At 49.9% G+C, this 15,251-nt stretch overlaps 6 protein-coding genes across 6 annotated transcripts; 3 read left to right on the top strand and 3 right to left on the bottom strand.

Annotated features, from left to right (window-relative positions):
• Window positions 1–541: 541 nt before the first annotated feature.
• Window positions 542–3,789, top strand: N7468_000358 (uncharacterized protein; the record flags this gene model as incomplete). The annotated part of the gene is made up of 8 exons (XM_058469655.1): window positions 542–602; window positions 665–975; window positions 1,028–1,198; window positions 1,268–2,309; window positions 2,387–2,674; window positions 2,725–3,028; window positions 3,090–3,269; window positions 3,345–3,789. The coding sequence occupies 8 exons, from the start codon at window positions 542–544 to the stop codon at window positions 3,787–3,789; spliced, it is 2,802 nt and encodes a 933-aa protein (XP_058335686.1).
• A 322-nt stretch (window positions 3,790–4,111) lies between these two features.
• Window positions 4,112–5,659, bottom strand: N7468_000357 (uncharacterized protein; the record flags this gene model as incomplete). The annotated part of the gene is made up of 1 exon (XM_058469654.1): window positions 4,112–5,659. One exon carries the CDS (start codon window positions 5,657–5,659, stop codon window positions 4,112–4,114), a length of 1,548 nt encoding a protein of 515 aa, XP_058335685.1.
• A 902-nt stretch (window positions 5,660–6,561) lies between these two features.
• Window positions 6,562–7,226, bottom strand: N7468_000356 (peptide chain release factor family protein; the record flags this gene model as incomplete). The annotated part of the gene is made up of 2 exons (XM_058469653.1): window positions 6,562–6,897; window positions 6,960–7,226. The coding sequence occupies 2 exons, from the start codon at window positions 7,224–7,226 to the stop codon at window positions 6,562–6,564; spliced, it is 603 nt and encodes a 200-aa protein (XP_058335684.1).
• A 2,333-nt stretch (window positions 7,227–9,559) lies between these two features.
• On the top strand, window positions 9,560–12,675 carry N7468_000355 (acc synthase; the record flags this gene model as incomplete). Its single annotated transcript, XM_058469652.1, has 9 exons — window positions 9,560–9,676; window positions 9,734–9,763; window positions 9,820–10,034; window positions 10,134–10,305; window positions 10,376–10,486; window positions 10,745–10,866; window positions 10,930–11,148; window positions 11,995–12,344; window positions 12,434–12,675. The coding sequence occupies 9 exons, from the start codon at window positions 9,560–9,562 to the stop codon at window positions 12,673–12,675; spliced, it is 1,578 nt and encodes a 525-aa protein (XP_058335683.1).
• Window positions 12,676–13,509: 834 nt separating this feature from the next.
• On the bottom strand, window positions 13,510–13,930 carry N7468_000354 (uncharacterized protein; the record flags this gene model as incomplete). Its single annotated transcript, XM_058469651.1, has 2 exons — window positions 13,510–13,761; window positions 13,880–13,930. 2 exons carry the CDS (start codon window positions 13,928–13,930, stop codon window positions 13,510–13,512), a joined length of 303 nt encoding a protein of 100 aa, XP_058335682.1.
• Window positions 13,931–14,342: 412 nt separating this feature from the next.
• On the top strand, window positions 14,343–15,237 carry N7468_000353 (dodecenoyl-CoA isomerase; the record flags this gene model as incomplete). Its single annotated transcript, XM_058469650.1, has 2 exons — window positions 14,343–14,542; window positions 14,601–15,237. The coding sequence occupies 2 exons, from the start codon at window positions 14,343–14,345 to the stop codon at window positions 15,235–15,237; spliced, it is 837 nt and encodes a 278-aa protein (XP_058335681.1).
• Window positions 15,238–15,251: the final 14 nt, after the last annotated feature.

Genomic DNA, 15,251 nt, shown 5'->3' with positions numbered 1-15,251 from the left:
ATTTCCTTGACAAAGAATCCCAATTTCCATGCCTTTTCATCTGCCTAGACCCAAGACTTTTACCGCAGTATGTGTCATTTCACACTGATAATTTGTTTAGCTTAGTGGCTTTGCAATGCATCGATTCGGATGGCCCATGTTGCCTTGTATGTAAATACCGAACGTAAGGAGAGAAGGTGCGATCAACAAGTAGACTGGACTATTGAATCACGAGTCCCAATCTGCTAGCCGCCATAATGTCACGTGACGCAATAATAGAGCAATAAACCTCAGAAAATCACGTGATTCACTAGCCGCTTTAGGACTAGATTGTTGACGCAGTGGGCTTTCTATTATATGGGCTCTCATTTATTTGTTATGCTCTTTGTCGAGCTTCCTTCATCCTCACTTCCCGTGAGTCTCCCACATCCAAACCAGTGCTCTGGGTGATATTCAGCTGGACAATCTCTTTGCAACTACTGTCGGAATTCTCCCCGATTTCTCCACCCATCTGCGATCGTGTTGCCCCTCCCTTCTGTTGATACCCCACGTATCGGTGAAAATGGCGGAGGCGCTGGGAGCTCTGTTGGAGGCCAGCTTGGACCCGCGACGGAACAAAGAAGGTCAGTCTATAGAAAGTCAGCCACGATGAAAAGATACGACAATGTCTCTAACTCTATTTCAGCTGAGAATGCTCTTCGTCAAGAAGAGCAAAAGCCCGGCTTCTCGATCCAGCTCCTCCACATTACTGCGTCGGACTCCTCCCCCAACAACATCCGCCTAGCGAGCGCCCTTTGCTTCAAAAATTTCATCAAGAGAAACTGGGTGAACGAGGATGGTGAATATAAGTTGCCGCCGGATGAGGTAGTGACCATTAAGCGAGAACTCATCTCCTTGATGATCTCAGTGCCTCCTGCGATTCGTACCCAACTGGGCGAGGCCGTCAGTGCAATTGCTGACAGTGACTTCTGGGAGCGCTGGGATACCCTCGTGGATGTAGGTACCTCTGGTCTTGGAGTATGGCATTGCAGATCTAACTGGTTGGTAGGATCTCGTTTCCAAGTTGGACCCGTCAAACCCAAGCGTCAACGTGGGTGTGCTGCAGGTTGCACACTCGATTTTCAAGAGATGGCGCCCTCTCTTCCAGTCCAATGAACTCTACACCGAAATCAACCATGTTCTGAACAAGTTTGGAAATCCATACTTAGCTTTGTTCGAGGTAAAAATTCACGTTTACCGTCTGCTCTCCTTCCGTCAAGAGGACGCTAACTTATCGACGATCTTGTAGGGACTCGATAACTACTTAGAGCAAAATAAGAACAACAAAGAAAACTTGATTCAAGGGTTCACTCAACTGAATCTTATGGTTAAGCTTTTCTACGATCTTTCCTGCCATGACCTTCCTCCGATGTTCGAAGAACACATTTCCTCGCTCGCATCTATCCTGCACAAATATTTGACATATGACAACCAACTACTTCATACCAGTGATGATACCGAGGCTGGACTGCTGGAGTATGTTCGTGCTGGGATCTTCGAGGATTTGACTCTGTATGTCAAGAAGTTCATGGATGCTTTCGGACCACTTGTTGGCCAATTCATCCAGAGCTCGTGGGGCCTTCTGACCACGATTGGCCAAGAGACTAAGTACGACATCCTCGTCAGTCGTGCCTTGACTTTCTTGACCTCTGTTGCTGCTCTGCCCGAGCATGCTGCGGCTTTCCAGGCAGACGAGACCTTGAGCCAAATCATTGAGAAGGTCATTCTGCCTAACGTAAGTCTCCGTGAATCGGATGAAGAATTATTCGAGGATGAGCCCATTGAGTTCATTCGACGCGATTTGGAGGGATCAGACAGTGAGACTCGTCGCCGTGCTGCGACTGATTTCCTTCGCTGCTTGGCCGAAAAATTCGAAGAATCGGTCACAAAGGTTGTCCTGAAGTACAGCGAGCACTACCTGGCAGAGTATTCCAAAGACCCTGCTTCCAGCTGGAAATCGAAAGACACCGCGATTTATCTCTTCTCCGCTGTCGCCGCCAAGGGTGTCGCAACTGCCGCGCACGGTGTTACCGCCACGAACAATTTGGTTAGCATCACGGACTTTTTCCAGCAGCACCTTGCTGCGGACCTGATTGCGGATGATGGGGTCCACCCTATCCTCAAGGTGGATGCTATTAAATACCTTTACACTTTCCGAAGCATCATCACAAAGGAACAGTGGCAGCAGGTTCTTCCTGTCCTTGTCAAACACCTGGCCTCTTCGAACTACGTTGTGTATACCTACGCTGCGATTGCGGTAGAGCGGGCCTTGTTTCTCAGCGATGCTCAGCGTCAGCCTATAATCTCACCTGCCGAAATCACTCCGCTCGCGAAAGACCTCTCCGAGCACATCTTCCAACTTATTCAGAGGGACCCCGCCCCGAGAAGGTTCAAGAGAACGAGTTCTTGATGCGATGTGTGATGCGTGTTCTGGTCGTGATTCGGGATGGTGTTGTGCCATTCTCCGATCTTGCCCTACAACGCTTCATCACCATCACTCAGATCATTAGCGCTAACCCCAGCAATCCTCGCTTCTACTACTTTTTCTTCGAGGCTCTGGGTGCTTTCATTCGCTACTCTGCGCCTGCTGAACCCGGCAAGCTTGAACAAGCACTTTACAGTCCATTTGCGGCCATCCTGCAGGGTGATGTGCAAGGTATGTACCTCCGTACCTCAATCTAAGCCCAAAACTAAAACTGTCACTAGAATTCATGCCTTATGTCTTCCAGCTTTTCGCTGCTCTTCTGGAGGCTAATCCCTCAAGTACTTTGCCACCTTATTTCCAGGAGCTCATTGGTCCCATTTTGATGCCTGTCATGTGGGAATCCCGTGGAAACATCCCAGCACTGGTCCGCTTGCTATCTTCCATCATCCCCCGTGGGTCGCAGTTCATCCTGGAAAACAACCAAATCGAGCCGATTCTGGGTATTTTCCAGAAGTTGGTCTCGACCAAGGCTAACGAAGGTTACGCGTTTGATTTGTTGGAAACTGTTGTGGCCAGCTTCCCACCGTAAGTTCCATACCCTATTCCTACCGTTCATGAACTGTAGAATATTTATAAAAGGACCTAGTGCCGCTCTGGAGCAATACTTCGTCTCGATCATGCAGATTATTCTCCACCGTCTGCAAAATTCGAAGACAGAAAACTTATCTCTCCGCTTTGTTCGATTCTACCATTTCGTCACGGCCCATGATGACAAAGGATACTCCCCTGACTTCATCATGCAAGTGACCGAGAAAGTGCAAACCGGGTACGTCCAGTGCTCCGTTCAACTAACAGGGGGTTTTTATTTTTTCTTTCTCATAACATAACTAATTTGTCAAAGCCTCTTCACCCAAGTGTACCCTCACGTCATTCTCCAGGAGACCCAAAAGCTTGCGCGTCCCTTGGATCGAAAAACAGCGGTCCTGTCACTGACCAAGACCCTTGCCAATTCGGATGCCTTTGCCACCCGATTCATCAAAGGCTGGGCCTCCACCTGCAACACTCTTCTCAAGGTGCTGGAGCTTCCGCCTGCAGTTGCTCACAAGGACGATCTTATGACGGAAGTCGATATCGAGGACATGTCCTTTGGGGTTGGATTCACGGCCTTGAGCACCATCAAGACCGGAGACAAAGATCCGTGGCCCGAGACTGGTGCCGACCTGAAGAAGTGGGTCGGTGCTTATCTCAAGGAAGCCGACAAGACGCATAACGGCCGGATTTCGCAATTCGCCGGGGAACGTCTTGATGACCAGGCCAAGGCTGTGCTCGGTAGCTACATCTCTTGAGGACGACTTTGACTTCAATGATACAAAACGAAAAGGGTGTATGCCATGGAGACATGTCCCCAAGGATGGAGGCCGCGGCGCATTTGCATTGACGAATTTCATAGATCAATGAGTCATCTCATCTTGATACCTAGGTAGGATAAAAACAGGAATACTATTTCTTATCCAAAATACGTGACTGGCCAGAGCATTAATAAAACTACACGTTCGACGATGATTCTTGCAACAAGTATAATTTTAGATACCTTGAGAAGTGGAGAGTCCTACCATACAATCCGAAGGATACAACAATCATTGGGCAATGGCCAATGTCTGCTATTTATCACGCATCAAGCCAGAAACGCAAAGAATCTTTCAAGCTTCCTGTGTTGTGATTGCAATCCCCTGCCCAGGCTACGAAACCATCCGGACGGACAAACAAGGCCTTCAGAGCCTGATGATTCAAGGCACACCTGATGGCCTTCAATCGCGGTTTGTAGACCTCACTCAGCTGTGCGATCTCAACGTCCGCTGTCAGATCAAGAAGCAAGGCTCGTCCCTCCTGCATATGCTCCCACAACCGCGTTCCATCTTCCATCACAATGTCTGGCAATACCTTTCCAACCAATGGATGTGGTTCAGGGAGCCCGAGGTCGTAAGATTGACCAAGGCCAGAGATCTGTTTCACATAATGCGTGGCGCCATCTCGAGTACTCAAGAAGTCAGTCACCACGCCTCTGAGAGCAAACGCTTCGGCACTGCCTCGCATAACCGCAACCTGAGCGCGTGTCCATTCTAACACCTTCATGCCGATCGGATGCCTCTCACTAGTGTAGGTATCAAGGCGCTTCTCTGGAAGCCACCCTCGAACAACACCACCAAGCTTCCATCCAAGGTTGACCGCATCCCCAAGCCCCAAGTTCAGTCCCTGTCCGCTCAACGGCGAATGCACATGGGCGGCATCTCCACAAAGTAAAACCCTCCCGCGCCGATAATCGCTGCTCTGCCTTGCATTGTCCGTAAACCGCGAACCGCTCAGCACTTTGGGGATCCGAATTTCGTTGATTCCACTGACTCTCCTCAAGCTCCCTTCCATCTCCTCCGCCGTCACGGCCGCATACTTATTCGCCGGCGGACCGTCGAACTCAAGTGTCCGCACATAGCCCGGCATGGGCCCATACACATAGACCCCCGTCGCTGTGTACTGCCAGCCTCGCTTCAACTTCTCTGCCCCCTCAATCTCAACCACAGCCTGCCGCCCCGTGATCTGAGGATCTGTGCCAGGGAAATCAAATCCCCCAATCCGTCGAACAAGACTATGCCCGCCGTCACAGCCAACAACCCACGGCACCCGCAGCTCAAGTACTTCGCCGCCCTCCAACCAAACCCTAACACCGTCCCCATCATCCTGGAAGTCCTGCACGCCCACCCCACGCCAAATATCAACACCTAATTCCTGAGCCCGGGCAAAAAGCACCTTCTCAACCTCAACCTGCGGCACGAGCATGATCCACCCATCACGACCTCGTCCCCTCAGCACCGGATCCCCCATATCCACTGCCGCAGCCGGCACAGTAATACCCCCAAAGTGGCCCGCTGAACCTGCGTACGGAGACGTCTTCACGCCGTTGACAGTCACTTTCGGCGCGATTCTAGGAAGCGCCTGTTGCGCCGCTGCTTGGAGCGCCGGGAGAAGACCGCGGCGCTGCAGCGCTTCCACAGAAGCGGTGTTTATACCTCCTGCTTTGCCGGCGGTGTCGAAGTCGTGGTTGCGCTCAACGACTAGCACTTTTGCACCGGCAAGCTGGAGCTCTGTTGCGAGCATTAGGCCTACGGGGCCTGCACCGGCGATTAAGACGTCGTGGGGGTTTGGTGGAGGCTGAGGAGACATGTGGTAGGTAATAGTAACGTCGTGGCTGGCAAGGGTTGTTTTGAGAGGCCTGTTGGGGGGTTGTGGTGGTTCAAATTTCTTTGTTGATCAAGTTGCTTTCAATGAGTTTATCGGCAGGCTTGGATTTAAAAAGTGAAGATGTAGGATGTGCGTTCTGTGGGGTGACTAGTAACTTATATACTATTTTTCAAGGGTTCGACTTAGGCGGCGGATGGTCGGAGCACCGGAATCTCGCGATAATAGCATCGTGCTGTAATTCGTAGTTGAAAATGATAGTCTTCTGCAATTTCCATAGCTAAAACGGGCATTGGCTACCAGTATGTTCTACTAGTAGAGTTTCCACGGGATTTGGAATCTACTAACTCTGAATCTTTAGTAGTATTCACCAGCGCGGATGGTCGGCCGGTCAGCGCGGAGGGTGGAAAGTTGCTTCTTAATGCGTTCCTCACATCTTTAAGTTTGCTTGTCGGGCCACCTACTAGTATTCGTGGACTGGGCCAACACAGTAAGCCAAAATATCCTGGATTTACTCCTACGTAGTTAGGATTACCATGAGAAATCAAGTAGGCGGTATCCCCCTTTCGGGGTTTTGCATGGCATTCGAGGTGACGGGTGTAAATGCAAAAGAACCGCAAAATAATCTACTACCGCGGCCAGAGTCTTTCAAGATATCAGTTTCCCATGGTACCCAGATCCGAACCCCTTTTTTTTTTTGGCTGTTGTTCATCCTGACCCAAGACCAATCTGGATTTGTCCTGACAGATGCCCCCCCCCGGGTGAGGGCAAATGACGCCTGTCCAGAAGGTCATTGGGCTAGACCGAGCCTAGAGAGAGGTAATATCCCCCTTCTACCTTCCTCTTATACCTTCGATTCCCAGAATTCATATCCCGCATCCAAAGTCTCAAGATGTTTGTTCCTTGGTTGGGAGGTCGGATTCGACCTCTCGATCTTGCGCCTGCGTGTCTTGGTGTTCGAGTTCCATGTCACACTCCGTTGACTCATCTTCAAGCGAGCGATATTTCCGTTTGGCCTTCTTCAGTTTGCTTGCTTTCTTCTTCCGCGCGGCTTCCGCTTTGAGGCTGACGCGACTATCGATGCCTTTTTCCTGGTGCTCGATTCGATCGGCAAGTAAAGAGCGTGCGATCTTTTCGTTCTGTGAACGGGAACGTGTGGCTTGACATTTGACAACGATGCCGGAGGGGCCGTGGCTGATTTGGACAGCGGAGTTGGTTTTATTCTGGAAGTGGTTAGTTAGCATCAAGTCAATTGGCACCTTCCTCAGGGGTGTGGCAAACCAACAATCTTTTGGCCACCAGGACCAGTGCCTTTGAGGTATGAAATGGTCAAGTCCGCATCGTTGATCTTGAGCCGGGGTGGAAGAGGTTTTGCAGGAAGCCTTGGTGTGTGAGTGAAGAAGCGATGTGGAAAATTGGGCAGATGCTTGTGATTGATCGCTGTTTGAGGCTTCACAGGGACTGCTAGGGCCTTGAAGCAATATGGAAAGGTGGGTAGAAGATTGCTCGAGATAGGCCCCGATGCCCACGAGCAGGCACGCGGCCGCAGCATTTGGTGATCGGAAAAGGTGGAGGTTTGTGACCGCGTGATAAGGCAGATAAGAAAGACCGCGGCCGGAGCTAGTCCGGATTAGGAAGCATGTTATGATCCATTCTCGTCATCTTCAAAAGGTGGCCCATGGGTTGAGGGGCATAGTCTGAGTCCGTGTTTCAAGACAAGAAGTCGTCCATTTTTGTTGATTTTGAATCTTGTTCATTTGTTCATTTGATTAGATAGAGCGTGGATGGTGCACGGTGGTCTTTTAAAGTGGACTTGACACATTGCAGTTGGTAGATCGAGTGTGAATGGAGCTGGTAGGCTAGCTCATGAAGAAACTCCTGATGGTTGAAGAGCGCGGCTATTGGCCATCCTGACGTCAAACCAATTTGGATTTGTCCTGACATATACCGTATCAAGGGTATATGACGCCTGTCCAGAAAGGTCATCGGCTAGGCCAAGCTGGTCTCCTTTTGGCTGTTGGTCATCCTGACGTCAAACCAGTCTGGATTTGTCCTGACATATGCCCTTAACAGGGTATATGACGCCTGTCCAGAAAGGTCATCGGCTAGACCGAGCAAAAGAAAGTGGAAGAAATTGAAAGAATATTCACGATGTTGAGGTGTATGAGAGAGATCAAGGTTGATGATGTGAAGTAAATGAATAATGTTGAGATGGGTGAGAGACCAAAATGGTTGGAAAGATGTTGAAGCATCTGAGAAAGGCTGGAGAATATGGATGATATTGAGGTCCAAGGATGTTAGGGACCTTGAAGAATAGTAAGGTTAATCATCGACAGTGATGCGAGTAGGTTGTTATTGATTGTTGTTGTGAGCACATGTCAATGTGCACATAAGGTGACCTGATCCTGAATGAGCAGATGAGTATGGTGTTTTCAAGTAGACAAATCACTAAAGAGGAACAAAGTTCAAAGTAAGAACTTACTTGAAAATGGTGGCCTGTCATGGTCATGTGACATCATCATGTGGGTTGTATGAAGTTGATGCCTGGTAGGCTGAGTGTGTGAAGAGGAAGAGTATGATGATGAAGAGTGTGAAGACGTATCAAGGTACATGTCAAGTTGTATCAAGGTACATGTCAGGTGACCTGATCCTAGATAAGCAGATGAGTATAGTGTTAGCAAGTAACAAATCACAAAAGAGAAACAAAGTATATAGTAGAGAAGAACTTACTTGAAGGTGGTGACCTGTCATGATCATGTGACATAATTATCATGTGGATTGCATGAAGTTGATGCAGGTGGACTGAGCATGTGAGAATGAAGAGGTAGAAGTAGACCACGAGCGCAAAGAAGCTTGGGGAAAAAAGGAAGGAAGAATTATTCCAGGGGGGGAATTTCTTAATTTATAGTCTCCCCAAAGCAGTGGATGAAAGTGGCAGAAAAAAAAATCACGACCTCCCACCAAGATCAATACACGCTATTGGCTGTATTCTCTAAATACCATCAAGTACTGGTGCTGTCTACCACTCTCACTCCCCACTCTGATCTTGAGACCCATGGACATGATATGAAGATTCTGAAAGCTTTCTTAATGTACTTGAAGCTCATGTCATCACTGTGTCTATTCGGTAGGAATTTAGTCCAGTCGTCTTGCTAGGATCAGAGGGAGAAGCCTTGCTTCGGTCCATGACCTCTTTGGATAGGTATAATCATCAATGCTTCACCCAAACCCATCCACTAAGCTGGTTGGACACTTGCACATGATCAAGAATCACTCCCATCAGGGGTGTATTTCAACTGACTAAAGCTATACATCCCTCAAAGCTCTTCATGGCTGGAGACCTTACATAGAGTATTGGTAGGAGGCCTGGGAAGTTCAGCAACTGCATTACACTGCCATTATGGAGTGCTTCGTCATAAATTCAAGCTAGGCACGGGCTATACAGTGTTCCCAATAATCACAACGCCTCTTTCCGAAAAGCGATTAGGATTTTGTACATTGTGCGAGGTGCAAACACGTCTCAGCCAACTTCCTACAGCCATAATAAAGCAATAAGTCTCTCGTCATTTGTCTCTCAAAGATCCTAAATTGCTGATAACTTATTCAGAAGAATAGCAACAGATATATCTCGAACAACGCCCAGATCTGCGGGTCCTGACGAAAAATTTCGATCCAACCTCTCAAGATTCCCACGCCACAGCTCGAGCGACCATATTTGTAGTGACCTTCCCAGCGGAGGCTAGTGTTCCTAGTGCTATGGACGCCGCTAGCTCTTCCGCTAGGCACCTCGCCCTGGATGACTCTTTGACTAGACTTGTGAAAACGCTTGAAAACATCTTCACGGCAACCAGAGAAACAATCCAATATTCTTACGATATTCCGAAAATGCTGTCGGAAAGGGGCCTGAAATGGAGCGTAGGAGACTACGCGCATGGGCAGCAAGATGTCTATGATCGTGACGGCAATCCTCGTGGCGTCGTGAGCTTCGCGAATGCCGAGAATGTACGTACCAGCTCTGAAAAAAATCTACGATCTGGTGAAGACTGATGCAACAGACAGTGGATGCTTCATGCTGAGCTGAACAAGCAGGTGCGTGACACCAAAGACAGATATACGAGACACCTTACTGACCCATGATCAACAAGTCGTTCGACGCTGAGCGCTGCTCCTATGGAGAAGGATACACTGGGACTCTACGACTGCGACCGGCAATGGCCAGACATCTCAACTCTTATTTCAGGCCTGCGACTGCGTTTCTCGCGGAGGAAATCACTTTTGCAGCTGGACTGACGAGTCTGAATGAGGCCTGCGCTCTTGTGCTATGTGACGCCGGAGATATAATCATGCTAGGTCAGCCTGTGTATGGGCTTTCTATCGCTATCTTCAGACGAGGACATGGTAAATCATGATGGCATATTAAAGACGAAAACCTGGGCTGAGTCTTTTTTTTACATCATAGCATCGATCTAGGATACGTGCCTGTTGGAAACGAACAGCAGTTTTTGCCGGACTCCATCGCCGCCCTTGACGCTGGATTCAACGCTGCAAAGGCCGCGGGGAAAACAATCAAAGCATTGATAATATGCAACCCGCACAACCCGCTGGGGCGCTGTTATCCCAGGGAAACATTAGTCGAGATCCTTCATCTATGCGACTCAAAGGGAATACACTTGATAAGCGATGAGATCTATGCACTTTCAGTCTCAGGACCGAGAAGATAGACCCTCGGAGGAATTCGTGTCGGTGCGCTCTATCGATCTCACCAATGTCATTGACCCAAGCCAGGTCCATGTCATGTACGGAATGTCCAAGGTGAGAAGCCGGGCAGCCTCATATCTGAATCGAGAACGACAACACTCATTATCGTGATAGGACTTTGGTGCATGCAGACTACGGCTGGGCTGCGTAATCTTGCAGAACCCTTAATTTACCAATGCCATACGAGCCATTTGGTAGGGAATACACATCCACACCGGGGCGCAGGCGGGGCGTGTGAAGACTAATCCGTGATATCCTTTTTCCAGTCGCTTTTATTCTCCTTCTCAGTTCTCTATGAGCTTGGTAACCAAGCTGCTCGAGGATCAAGATTTCGTTCGAGAAATCTTGCGCAAATCTCAGGACGGTCTGCTCAGGAACAGGTTGCTCGCAGAAAGTCTCCTCAATCAGGCGGGCATTCGATTCTATGATAAAGAGTGAGTCACTTGATTCAGCGAAAGGATTAACTACGGTGTTCTGACTCTCCATGATCAATTCAGAAATGCAAGTTTGTTTGTGTGGTTGGATCTCAGTCCGCATCTTCCCATCGGCAATACTGAGGGCGATGCATGGGCAGCCGAGAGGCTTCTTTCCCAACAACTGCAGGCAGCAGGCGTTATCATGGCGACGGGCAAGCAATACCACGCAGAGCAGCGGGGCAGGTTCCGGGTCATATTCTGCGTGGATGAAGAGACCTTGAGGGAGGGAATTCGAAGGTGGTATCTTCTGAGCTATGAATTGAAACTTCAGGGAACGCTGGCCAGGATGCGGCAGAATATCCGCTCTTCTACGAAAATCGCTTCTTGCTGCAAGGGATCACCAGCTTGCGCGCAGGGATTAAATTTTCGTCTTCCGAGAATGAGTAGTAAGGCAGAAGTTCAAATCCTACGGAAATGTCTGTCGAGTAGAGTTATTCAAGGTTCGAACTATTGCTACAGGCAGCACGGCGTGACTTGTTCAATGCGGCATAGGCCTCCTGGCGCGACTACTATCCTTCGGTGTCTCGAGAATGGATTGCATTCTCTGCATATTACGGCGCACTTCTCAAGGGAAAGCTCTTCCGCGTGAACAACTGATTCACACACTAGCAACTATAGCAGGAGCATCGGGTGATCCCTACTGGGCCTGGAGCGGGGGTCTGAATTAGTGCAGTCATGTTCTAATGCTCATACTGAAATAGTGAAATTGACCCATTTGACCCATTTGGTTCATAGACACGTGTGGGTACGCGTGGACAGGTGTGGAGCCACTGTCCGCGGACCTTGGAACTCAAGCTGAAACACGAAGTGGCGAAGTTAAAAGGAGATTTTTTGCCCTCGGCTGTGTTCCTCATCGAATTGGGCGTTGGGCGTTCCCTCCTGAGTTTGGATCATCGGGAGAAGGAACCCGGGGGAAATCATTGGCTCCGTTGGTCTTTCGCGTCCCCTTTCAGGCGGCCCCAACAAGGGAAAAAAAAAATAAGCACGTCAAGCCCAAACTGCCCACGCGGCCTTTTGAATACCGAATCCCGATCAATCGCCTCAGTTTTATCTTTGCTATCTTTGATCCCTATCACGATTGTTCAGTCCTATTCTTATTTCCCCACCTCTAGACCTAGAAATCCTGTGCCAACCCTCTGCTGTCTGCCCATTCTCAATTGCACAAGTGACACAGTATTATTCAAAGGCCACCGTCGCAAACAACACCCCCGAAAGCTTCACCAAGTGGCGAGTCTACCGAGGCTCTCAGATCCACATTCCCCTTGATATCACCTCTGTTGTCTGCCTGACCACGACTCACGCAGTGGCTTCGCTAATGACAATGACCGCCCTTTGGATGCTTAGTTCATTCGTTCGCTGGGTACGATTGAAGATCTACCAGTATGAGGTGACCTTCGCCATTTACATGCTTACTCCGACCGAGAAATTTATCTTCAGTGAGTGGCACGCAGCCAGGGCCAGGGCCGACACCAGCCCCCAGGCTTTGAGGTGATTGAGTGGCAAGAATTAACCCCCCACTGTACAGACTCCCTCCTTCTCACTCTTGTTACCATGATTGCTGCCGGCATCTACATCTACCTCCCAGACCACCTGCGCACGATCTACGGACACCTATACTACTACTGGGCGGGCGAGCGTACATTAATGACTTCACGCCTGTCCTCTATGAGTTCGGTGTTCGGGGAGGCGACGGCCCCGTTGGAGGTCGTATATGACACCGCGAAGAACACTGCTGCGGCAACTACGCATCATCTAGGGGAACTATGAAAGGACCCAATGCCTAGTTTTGTCCCAGAGCGGTCATATTGAGATGCACGGGCTGGTTTCGTTCTAATGCGCGGAGTAGTGAGCATGGTGTTACTGAGGGTTTCTTCATCGCTGGAGACGCGCGGGCTGTGTGCTCCCGAGGTTGGTAGTGCCAATCGGTCTTTCTGGCTCCAGCAGCGCATTTTTCGGCGTTTTTTTCATTTCTTCCGAAGGTTCATTCGATACGGCTCTGGGCCAGATTCCGCGGGGTTGGTTCTTTTTGATTGGGGATGTGCTCTGAATCTGATGGGTGTCCCCCCATGCAGACTGTTCCTTTCCTGAATGGCCTTGGCTTTGTGTTTGTGCTTTCGGGCTCTACCACTGTGGATGGGTGAGATGCTGCTTTCATGAATGCAGAGCTTATCTTCAATCGACGTCCTTTTGTGGTTCCCTTGACACGACATATTGACTTCGGCGATGCCATGTCAATTCGGCTGATTTCTTGCATATAGCACACATAGAAAGACCGACGACTTTAGTTCCGTACGAGGTCTGAGTAATATATAATACATAATATGAACAGGAACATAGACCATGAGAATCATCTTGAGTGATCATCCAATTGAATCTTCATTCTCCAAACGCCGTAGATGCTAGAGTAGAGTGTTGTACAAAGAAAATGACTATACAAGCTAATTTGGGCGCCAAATGCTGATGGAAATCAGGTCAGAGTAAACCGCCCAAGTCAGGGAGGACTCGTGTCAATGCATTGGCTCGCATTAGCTTGTGTCCAGTCCAGAAAGTCGCGTGGAAAGGAAATCTTTTCTCCTGAGCGCCCTTTTCGCTGCCACGAGATCATTGTTCCGTAGATGACGCGGTTTGGGCCGAAGTCTGCGCCAGCATAGCGGCCTCACGCTCCCGGCGCTCCCGGCGCACACTATCGACCATGCGCATGCGGGCGAGTTCCTTGTCGATTTCTTCTTTGTCTAGCGGAATCTTGTGGGATTGCTCTGCAGTAGGCCAGAAGTCCTTGGTGCTGAAGCGGTCGTCGAGGTTCGTACCAAAGTAGTACATCCAGCCGATTGGGAAGAGGACGTACATGCCGAACTGGAGAAAGAAGGAAGCGCAATCAGCAACATGTTCAATGGACAGTCCCCCGCCTGCATGGCGGAACCGCGGTGGTCGTTGAGCGTCGTCAGTGTCCGTGAATTGCGACTGGTCTTACCTTGAAAACTTCCAGATTACCGCCCTGGAGTCTGCGGAGGATGCTCGACATTGTGAGGGATGATCAGTGAGCAAAAGCCGCTAGCTTCCAGATTTGTAGGGTGGAATAGGTCGAGCTTTGCAATGGCCTGATCTTCGATATCCCATCAAATTAAGAGTGGGCCATCCCAGGCCATCAACCCGTGACTAGTTAACTAGTCCATTACGAGAAAGCGATTACTCAGCATCTTTTTTCCCCCAAGGTTTTTTCAAAACGGGCGCCTGAGGCAGAGACACAGACTCTCCGCGGGCCTCGGTTGATCGATTCCCCGCATTAATTCTGGTTGCCGGTGCATTAGAACTTAAGGAGGCTATCTTATCGGCTGTGAATATACCCTCGTTTCTTCCTAGCGATTATAAACACATTCAATTGTCTTTTCAAAGATCTCCGAACCCCAATCTAGATTCACAGCATACCTGCCGTAATGTCCGTCGATCACCTCAGCCATCTGGTGACTGTTACCTACCAAGATCGCATTGCGATCGTAACCATCAACCGCCCAGAAAAGCTGAACGCCTTGGACTCCGACCTATACTATCTCCTGGGCGAGCGCTTACGAGAGGTCGACGAGCGCGATGATATCTACATCACCGTGCTCACAGGAACTGGCCGATTCTTCTCCGCGTAAGCTCTCCGCAGAGCTCTCCAGTTACCCGGGATCCAACTAACAAGCTTGCCACAGCGGCGCGGATGTCACCAGCGCTCGGCCAGAAGGCGGTGCCCTCTCCACCGTCCGCCGCGATCTCCTCCGCGGCTTCTTCGCTAACAACGTTGACATCACCCGGAAATTCTACAACCATTCCAAGATCCTAGTGGCCGCGCTCAATGGCCCAGCCGTTGGCCTTTCTGCTGCGCTAGTGGCCCACGCAGACTTTATCTACGCCGCTCCCCACGCCTTCATCCTCACTCCCTTCGCCTCGCTCGGCCTCGTCGCGGAAGGCGGTGCCAGCCGTGCATTCGTTGAGCGTCTGGGTATCTCCAAGGCTAACGAAGCTTTGATCATGAGCAAGCGGATTCCAATTGAGGATTTAGTGTCCACTGGCTTCGTGAACAAGGTCATCACCGCGGACTCGAAAAAGCCGGAGGACTCGGCAGGCTTTTTGAAGAATGTGTTGGTCGAAGTTGAGGACCGCCTTGGCACGCACTTGAACCAGTCGAGCTTGGTGAAGATCAAGGAGCTTATCAGGAGACCTGAGCGGGAGATTCTGGATCGCCAGAATACGCTGGAGGCCTTTGTCGGTATTGAGCGATTTATGACCGGTGGGCCGCAGGAGGAGTTCCGGAAGCTGGCTTCTGGAGAGAAGAAGCACAAGCTATAGAGTCTTATGTGGTA

Source organism: Penicillium chermesinum, assembly GCF_028974085.1.
Source record: "Penicillium chermesinum strain IBT 19713 chromosome Unknown utg000001l:1.0-1975020.0:1.0-1976611.0, whole genome shotgun sequence".
NCBI lineage: Eukaryota > Fungi > Ascomycota > Eurotiomycetes > Eurotiales > Aspergillaceae > Penicillium > Penicillium chermesinum.
This window is presented reverse-complemented; position numbering and strand designations above follow the sequence as displayed.